At 35.8% G+C, this 10,180-nt stretch overlaps 1 protein-coding gene across 1 annotated transcript; it reads right to left on the bottom strand.

Annotated features, from left to right (window-relative positions):
- Positions 1–1,351: 1,351 nt before the first annotated feature.
- Positions 1,352–3,566, bottom strand: LOC113771352 (disease resistance protein RGA2-like). Its single transcript, XM_027315942.1, has 4 exons — positions 3,252–3,566; positions 2,933–3,080; positions 2,038–2,705; positions 1,352–1,486 (listed from the first exon to the last, which is right to left on the bottom strand). Exons 1-4 carry the CDS (start codon positions 3,564–3,566, stop codon positions 1,352–1,354), a joined length of 1,266 nt encoding a protein of 421 aa, XP_027171743.1.
- Between the last annotated feature and the right edge of the window lie 6,614 nt (positions 3,567–10,180).

Raw genomic sequence — 10,180 nt, 5'->3', positions numbered from 1 at the left:
CCACTAATGAACCTTTACTGATGCACAACTCTCCACTTCCTCCGCTAAACCTGAAACCCTTACTGTCAAGAGTACTAAGTGATATCAGATTCTTCGTCATTTTGGGAACATGCCTGACTTCGTTCAGTATGGCAATTTTTTCAACATGTGTCCTGATCTTAATTGAACCGATCCCAACAGCCTTGCAGACAGCGCTATTAGCCATCATGACATTTCCGCCATCTATCTGCTCATATGTTGTAAACCATTCCCTGTTTGGACATATGTGATAGGACGCCCCAGAATCAAGAACCCATACATCAGAGTGATGTGTTGGTTCGTTTGCAATTAGGGCCAGGTTTTCTTCTGAATTTTTCGCTTCCTTTTCTGCAACTGAAGCTGAAGCGTGTTGTTTTTCCTGCTACTTCTTCTTCTTGAGACAATCAGATTTCTAATGATCCTTTTCCTTACAGTAGTTACAGACATCATCCGGTTTGGGACCTTTAAAGAACTGCTTCTTGTTTCTGGACTTCTTTTTTCCCAATTTTCCTTTACCACTGCTGACAACTAGCCCAGCAGCCTGATTATCTGTAACATTATCAGCCGCCTTATGGCGCAACTCTCTACTATGCAGCGCTGGTCTTACTTCTTCTAAAGTCACTGTATCTTTACCGCCAATAAAAGACTGAACAAAATTCTCATACGATAACGATAGAGACACTAACAGAATCAACGCGGTATCCTCATCCTCAATTTTAACATCAATATTACGCAACTCAAGAAGAATCGTATTTAATTGATCTAAATGTTCTCGAAGAGGAGTACCTTCCTGCATACGCAGACCGAACAGACGTTGCTTTAGGAGCAACTTGTTGGTTAAAGACTTCGTCATATAGAGACTCTCAAGTTTAACCCACAAACCGGTTGCAGTTTCTTCACCAGCGACCTCAGTGATGACATCATCTGTCAGGAACAGCATGATTGTCGAGTGAGCCTTTTCCTCCAAACTCATTGACTCTTCATCAACGGAATCCGATTTCTTCTTCGTCAGCAGACTCCACAGACCCTGTTGCTTTGACAGAGCCCGCATCTTGATCTGTCACAATCTGAAACTATTTCTCTCGATGAACTTATCGATCTTGATGTTCAAAGCAGACATGTTGTTGCGTGATCTGAGCCCTAGGATGAACCTAGAGCTCTGATACCAGTTTGTTAAAACAGATGCAGCGGAACGGAAGAACAAACAAGAACATGCAAGAACAAATTTGGGGAAAATCAGGTTTATTAGGGTTCGAAATGTATCAGATATTTTGTACAGCTCAACAGAACCTCGAACAGCTCAGCGGAGGTCGAAGATCTGATTTAAAGCATTTCAACACAGGTAAATTTTCTTTCCAAGTTCCACACTCCCAAAATCTACTTCTCCATGAATATCAACGCGCAATTTTTCCAGTTGGTTCAGGTACTTCAGAATTGCCAAATCATCAGAGTTGCTCCTGGCGTTGAACTGAGTCAACGTACAAAGTGAAGTCAGCTTCCTGAGTCCTTGTGGAATTTGAAGTAATTGAAGAGTCCCAAGATTGAAAAGGTGCCTCAAGTGTACAAGGCCTTCAATCCTTTGGGGAAGGCACAAAGATCTCCACAGTTACTGATATCAAAAGTTTCCAAATAATATAGATCACATATAGCTTCTAGCAGTGTCTCAAAAAGATTCCAACTTAAGTCCAAGTGCCGGAGATGATTCAAACTTCCAATCTCGCTGGGACTTCATGTAGCCCACAACAACTTAAAGTCAGAGTCGTCACACACTTCAAACTGCAAAACAGATGACGTGCTGCCCCTGATCCTTGGGGAACTACTCTTCCATGTGTAAAAGCTAAAAAGCTCCTGAGCCTTCCAAAATCAACGACTAGAGAACTAAACTCCCTCTCAGTGCCTAGCCATGTTAGATGACGGGCTCTTTTAGTCGATAAATTTCTTCCAGTGCCTTGTTCATAATCAATTCCATGAAGTACATGACATTCATTTTTTGTGAGAAATTGTGCAAAAATCATGCACTATGTCATGCATCTTGCACTTCATATATTCATGAAACCCATAGTAACCCTCAACTTCTTGTAATTCTTGAAAAAAGGAACACATTGCCAAATTGTTGAAGTACTCAAGGCCCACCAGCTCCAAGCGCTCACCTCTTCGATTTGGACGAACATAACCTTGTGCTATCCACAACCTAATAAGCTTTTCTACATTTATCTCAAAATCTTTGGGAAAGACAGCACAATATGAGAAGCAACGTTTCAGCTCTGGGGGTAATTCATTGTAACTTAAGTACAAATGAGGAAAAAGTCTCACAGCTGCTTCATTCAATTGCCATATCTCACTGTCCAAAATATTCTGCCATTGTTGTATGGTATCTTTGAACCGTAACAAGCTTCCCATAGTCTTTACAGCAAGTGGCAACCCTTTGCTTTTTTCTGCAATTTTTAACCCAATTCTTTCCACTTTCTTGCATAAGTCCCCTGATTTTCTAGCAAATGCTATCCTTTGCATTATTAGCCAACAATCAGAGTCAGACATTCGGGTCATTTGGTGAGTATGAGTTGTTCCCACCATTGTGGCCACTCTATGACTCCTTGTTGTCACCAATATTACACTTCCGGAAGCCCCATCCTTGAGAGAGTCTTGGAAATGTTTCCACTTTGAGTCATCCTCTGTCCAGACATCATCTAGGACAAGCAGGAATCTCTTACCAAAAAAAGTTTCTTTTATAAGTCGGATCAACGAATCCAACTCTAACATGAAATGAGAACCTCTTCCGACATTCTCAAGGATAGCTTTTGCGATCCTTTTTTGGTCGAAAGGATCCGATACGCAGATCCAATTTCTAAAATCAAAGTGATTCTTCACTTCATCATTATTGAAGAGCAGCTAGGCAAGTGTGGTCTTTCACTACCCCCGGCGCCTACTACAGAAATAATTTGAACTCCATCTCTTCCTTGACTACTACTAGTCTCAGACAATACTTGGTCAAGTAAAGCATCCTTATCAGATTCTCGACCATAGATCCCTGATTCATCTATGATTGGGGTAGTCATAATTCGCTGAAAATCTTGAGAATCAGGAATCCCCCCACTTGAAATAAATTCGAACTAGCGTGCCTTTTCCAAAGTTAATTCTAGCTTTCCATTTATTTTCTTTATCTTCGAAGCAATATCACTACGCACAGGAAGTTGTTTAAGACATGAACAACAGGATGGGATAAAGGAACGAACCTTGTTCCGCAATGTAGGCTGCTTCTGATGAGTTCCCTCATATTTTGGTTTCTGAATCTTGATGTTCCATTCGTCCAGGACATCATCCATCTCATATGTTATATCTTCAAGCTCTTCTAGCCACTTTGCGACCGGTTTCTCGCTCTGCCTTCGTCTCTCTGCATCATGCAGCACATTTTGAATCGTTTCTAACTTTCTTTTGATATTTGCCACCTCCTCTTCAACCCCCATCACCAGGTTAATCTTCTCCCCGAGCTGGTTCACGACAACCTCACCCAATTCATGTATTATCTTTGGAACAAACAATTCAGCCATTGTTTTTGTTTTTTGAGGTACAAGGAGTATGGGAAATAAAATGATGCAAGGATAGAATACAATAATATTAATGAGAAGGACTACGAAAGGATTTTTTTTTTTTTTTTAAGTTAGGGGAACGGGATTGCTTACTTAGTACTACTCCTACTGGGTCTTGACTCTTTGAGCTTGATTTACAGTTTTTGACAACTTACTTTACATCTTTTATTGTAGTCGACATCTTTTACACAATTATTGCTAGATATTTAGAGACGGTATGCAGGTAAAAGGATCCATTCCACACAGCTCCACTTTTTGCCTCACATTTCAATTGACCAACACGATGGACCCCAAATGTTTCTTGCATTAAGTATTTAAATTTTAAACTTCAAAAAAAAAACTATTTAAAGTTTAAGGGATATTTGGTAAGTAGTTTTATCCTACGAGTTTTAAATTCAATCTCGTTTGGATTCCTATTTTCTAGAGCTTTTCATAGAAAAATTACTGTAACGATTTGATGTATGTGAGGTAAAAAAGTGATTAAAAAATGTGATCATGGAAAACGTAACAATGTTTTTTTTCAAAAAATTTGCAATCCAAACATGTAAATCTAAATAAATATGACATACGCTTATTCTTTGGATTTTGTAATTGATTATTTTTTAATAGGGATTTAAAGTTTACTTATTTATTTGTCTCGTATCCTTATATTATATAAGATTGAGTTTTGGTCAAAGAGGGGGTTGAATTTCAACCGCATGATAGGGATTTTTTAGGAATGTGGAATGTTGTGTGGTTTTCTTAAAACTTTTGGTACAACTGAGGGGAGCATGTATTTGGGTATGTTTACCGAAATGTCCTTATTTTAGTACATTAAAAGTTTTGATTTATATAGGCATCTGGGTATTTCTGGAAGGTAAAATTATTTTGCAACCATTTTTGCACCGTGTACAACTCATATATGCTTATATGTTAGTGTAATTACGGGAATGGTATTATAGATACATTTAATATAACTGTGGCTTTTATTGTGCAATTAAAACAAAGACATGTTGCTACAACTACTCGTTTGAGGTTATTTCTTTGTTTGAAACAACTTGTCTGATCGTTTCCCAACTCATATGAGCTCACGTCTAAAACAACCCATTCCTTTTCCCATTTACATCTCAATTAAATAGCCAAAAACATGGTTATTGAATGAATAAACGGCTGAGCATCGTTATGGTTGTTTCAATGCTTCCCCTTTCACCTTCTTCAGTTTCTCTCCTTTCGACTTCTGGAATTGGGATATTTTTTGCAACCTTTATACTAAACATCTCGGAATGGTTTTCAGCCGCAGCTATTCATGGTGGTTTAGCTTGAGATTAGATTTGTTCCTCAATTTTGTTGTTTATGTGGGTGGTTCTTGTGGTTTGTAGCATCAATGTGTGGTCAGATCCTAAATTTGAAACTTTGGTTTGTGTAGTTTAGCTGCAAGATAAAGATTTTTGCACATAATCGGTGTCCTCTGAAATTTAATTGGTTTGCTTATAATCATAGGTTCGGAGCAACTTTAAGAAAAAACTTCCCAGGAGGTATTTGGAACAAGGTCAACTTTCTAGGGTACTCTAGCTTACTACATTAATCTGGTCATGGTGTGTTTTCTGCTATATGAAATAAGAGATTCACTCCCCTCTTTCCTTTTGGGAATAGCAGTAGCAGGACAGAAATCCATCGATGTAAGGCAGGGCAGGAGAACGACTGGGATCTTATAGAGCTTTTGGCTTTCAAGCATTTTCCTCGCTCGTTTTGTTAGAGAAAGTGAATGGTTTGCTTGACGAGGGAAGAGATGTGCTAGCTATTTGCTTTCTTAGAAAACTAAGCGACTAATTTACTGTTGAGAGGTCAGAAATTCCTACAACAAACTCTTTCTTTTTCTTTTAGTGACATAGTGAACCTTCTTGCTAAATTAGTAGCCAACAGGGAATATCCCTTTAATGGGAATACGGCTACATGCCTTTCTTCCTACGCTGGCTAAGCAAATTAGTCCTCAACTGAAAAAGGAAGGTTCTACCAGGGTTGGGGTTAGCCGTTCCTGTTAGCCTTGATGAGCTCCACTTTGCCTTTAGGTAACTGTAGTCACTTGCTAATTGATTATAAAGGTAAGCTTATCCACCTTGACTTGTTTTTATAGTTTACACACTTTTGTATTGGCGCTTTTTACTTTATGTAGGATGAATCTGATTAATTTCCTGAACCACCAGCAGTTGACTTTGGGCATTGAGTCCTTACTCCTTTCGACAAGAGCGCTTACTTCTATGACACCATCGCAGGTACCGGCTGCTCCTCCGCACCATGCCTTGGATATGCCATTTAACATTTCTACTGCAAACATGTTTTACATAAAATATCAAACTCCAGCTTCTTTAACTATTTCTTCTCAAATTATCTCTCTAATTATAGGCATCAAACACTCGCGCGATGCGCGAGCACTCCCCCCTAGTCTTAAATTAAGAGTAAGAAAGCTAAAAAATACTGGAGGAAATGGAGAGAGTCAAACTGAATTTTAGTTACCAAACACTATATGGGTTTCAGTGAAAATCCATTACTATTAATTAATTAATTATAATAATAGTGATTATCATTCAAGCTCTTGACTTTGAATCTTCCTCTTTTAAGAAAAATATTCAATTAGGAACTTGACAAGTAGCTCCTTAGGAATGCAAAAGTATTTGCAAAAGGTTACTTTTTTAAAATGGGTCTGTTTAATAGGTGTCCATTGGATATCATTCAATATGTTTCAGGTACCATATTTTTGAAGATGTAACATTAATTAGTAAAAATAAATAAACATAAGAGAGGATAGGTAAAATTATATAAGGGAAGTATATAAATATAAAGGAGGATAATAATAGCTAGCATGTGAATATACATGGTATATTAGGTGAATTTTAGACGTGCGAACGAGTGTCCAATAATGGATACCCATTACAAAAATCCTTTTCAAATGAGAAAAATTAGCAAGTTGCTATTATTATATGTTAGCCTTTGAAGTGTTGCTTCTTTGTTAGGACAAGATTAAAAGGTGAAAACACGAGACTAATGATGAAAAGACGGAAATAGTAATGGTTACTAACACGGATGCCTGTTGCCTGTTGGCTGTTGGAAACAACCTACGGAATGATCTACCTTGTAACTTTTATCGTTTCACCATCCAATTGTACTTAATAGATACCAGTGTGAAAAATAAAGGCTGGTGGTGGCAACTTATTACGTGGTGGCTCATGTCAGTGGCTAACACCTCTTTCTTTGACATTTGCAAGCGTCATAATTGATAAAACTAATGATGCTTCTAATTGTCAATAAAGTTACTCATTGGGACGTTTGAAAGTGTCGTTATTACATACCCTAATGTTAGAATGAATCATGTTTTCAATAGATCACTAGAGTAGAAACGTCATCAAACGGACGTGTAATGATAGCTTGAGCTGCCATAACAGCAAATGTTTCTAGTGGTGTGGATGTGGCCTCACTAATTTCTATTTCAAACAAGTTTGTCTTTGAGTATAAATGAGTTGGAATATGAATCATATTATATGATGTAAGTTGCTATATAAATAAATTATAATATGGTGTCAAAAAAATTGAAACAATCATTTTATCTTAAAATGGAGTGAAATAGAACTTGTTAGGTCTCGAATTTCCATTAGGTGTACTTGCTATATATGTAGTGGCTAGAGTTAGAATTGTTTTTCCAGTGAATTGGAACAGTTAATAACAAATTCTTTTCAAGTCTTCAGCTACACTTTGAAATTATGTTATTCACATAGCAAATATACCCCACATCACACTTGGCAGTTTTGCAACATACACTGTATTCAATATTAATAACATTGTTGACCGGTCTGCTCTCTGGTTTGAATGAGCTCCCAACCTGTTAGGTGCAAAACACCGCTTGAGAAGTCCACAACTTTTACACAATTATTGCTACAAATTTAGACTGTACACATGAAGTATTCTTTTGGACATTGCATTCAACTTTTGATCTTTTAGCATTCCGATAATAATATATTTTTTATCTTTTGTCAGAATGCTAAAGGATCTATTACTGTAACAGCCTTGAAGAATATGCATCTCACCCATTCATCTTTTACTCAATACTTAAATTTCTGTAAGTAATATCAGAAGCATGAATTTCTTTCAGAATGGTGCCTAAACATCATATTGTTTATCTTCTGTCAAATAATGGATTTTCACAATAACATTAAATTTTTAAATGTTATTATAATGCATGAAATCAGACAATTTTTTAGCACTTCTAAAAATCTAGTCAACAATTAACTTTATAAAAAATAAAGATTATAAGATAAGTCTTTTTTTGTCATCGATGGTGAAAAATTGTAAAGTATTTAGTTGGGTTAAATACTACAAAGCCTATAGTGGTTAAGTGAATGTTCGATTTTGTTTTGCTGAAAATGTAAGGGAGAGCAAAATTGGATCATTTTCCAGTAAAAGGGATTAAATTTGTTTTTGGCAAAGGTCCACTGCCCAAAACCATACCACAAAGAGAGAATTGGGACATAAAAATCACATAAAAAGAATTGAGACGTACTGAACCTTTGAAAGCTGTAAAGTTTTAACAGGCAGAACAGATGAAATATATTTTGTTTGAAATAGCCTTCCAATTTGTAACCAAAAGATAGCCTTCCTATCAATTATATGCCAGCAAAACTCAACCTCTTTTCCCTTTTTTTTTTTCCTCTTTTGGGTTTCAATCCATGGAAGAGGCTTAAAAATTTTTGAGTTTATTATTGTTCTAGCAAAAATAATTGGCTTATACTTTCGTTCTAATGAATTTTGTAGTCAAATTGTAATTTGTGACTCATTCAATTTTATTTTAAGTTTCACAAAAAAATTGCTACAATTGAAGTAAGTTGAAGGATTTAAGACCTTTTAGGTTTCTGCACAAGATTAATTTATAGATTGCACCAAACCAAACTATGTAAATCATTCTGGATGACTAAAGCTAGAATTATTCTTTCCAATAGACTACACCGAATATATGTTATCACCTGCTGCATGTCACTGTAGGCCAAATGATGTTGCCAGAGCAATTATCTTTCTTCTCGAGTGTTTTTTACTTAAATGTCAAAATTATCCTCAATCAATCAACTTTACACATGTTGATTGATTTTCCTAGATCCATTATGGATTAATTACTCCTCTTTTTCCCTCTAATTAAGTGTTTTCAGTTAGGGTCTTTCACTCTTGTTTCTATTATTCTCATTTCTCTCTCTCTCACTTGCACGCAAATAGATCTATTATTTTATAAGTAAATAACGTAGTTTTTCCCTTAATCTTTTCTTGAATCTTTTTAGTTCTATGTACTCTTGCTTTTTTATTCAATTCAACAACCTTCATTTATTCATTTATTAATTTTTTGCAAATAGAACTTCATTTTACTCTAACAAATTTGTAGTGCTAATAAAACAAGACATTGTGGATTAATTTGTATTCTGAATTCTACTACAACTAACTTTTCCTTTTCCTTTTCTGTCATTTTGACATCACTTGCTATCAACATCCTTTCGTATGCTAGAACAAAAGCCCCGTTTGGTAAATGAGTTTTTTGAATGTTTGTTTAAAACTTTACTATAACTTACTATAGAAGTTGTAAGAAAAAATTTTAAAGCACGTAAATTTTTAGATATTTTGAAATATATAGTTTAACAATTTTGAGAAATTTTTTGAGATTACTATAGTTAAAATTGTTAAAAAATTTGTAGTAAATAAACTTGACCAAAAGCTTACTTGCCAACAGGCCCAAAGTATGAAGACAAGAAATTTCCAAGTGAATACATATGGAAAAGTCAATAGTCAATTCCTTGATTCCGAAACCTTGCACATTTGCACCCCAATAGTCAATTACTTTACGAGTGCGTTTGGAATCAAATGGCCAACGTCTCTTTCCATTTTCCAATCTCTCTCCTACGCTAGCATTGCGATAGTATTTATCAAGATGGAAACATTTAATGCGTAATAGTCAAGTGCCTCTTCGGTGGATGATGCGGAGGAACTTTATCAGCATCATAAACATTTTCTTTAGGAAAGAAAAGAAGCTCTATCTGCTAACTTTGTGAAATTGTTGCTAACTTTGTCATAAATTTTTTCTTTAGGAAAGAAAAGAAGCTCTACCTGCTAACTTTGTCAAATTGTTACCAACTTTGTCAAAGAGTGTCCTACGTGTTACTCAAGATTTTACTTCATCTATTGAATGGTGAATCTATTGTTTGAAATATTTGAGGAAGCTCCTCTAAAGATACCTCTAAAACACCTTGCAAATATAGTGGCTTAAGTAATTTCGGAGAAATCTCTCAAAGCAAAAACTTAAAAAGAATAAACCATACAACTTCTTGTCACACATGGGTCAAAGTTAGAAAAACACTATGGAATAACTTAAAACATGTAGGATAAGCTGAAAGCTATATTTATTTCTACTTGAAAAATTACTATCCAATATGTGATGATAGTTGAGGACATAATTATCCAAGAAATTATCCAATACCGTTGCTAGGACAGTGACGGGTGACAAAGTCAATATTTAAACGCTGCCTGATTTGACCAAAACCAAGCTTAATCCCACCTAGGAAAAACAA

The sequence above is a fragment of the Coffea eugenioides genome, chromosome 5 (assembly GCF_003713205.1).
Source record: "Coffea eugenioides isolate CCC68of chromosome 5, Ceug_1.0, whole genome shotgun sequence".
NCBI lineage: Eukaryota > Viridiplantae > Streptophyta > Magnoliopsida > Gentianales > Rubiaceae > Coffea > Coffea eugenioides.
This window is presented reverse-complemented; position numbering and strand designations above follow the sequence as displayed.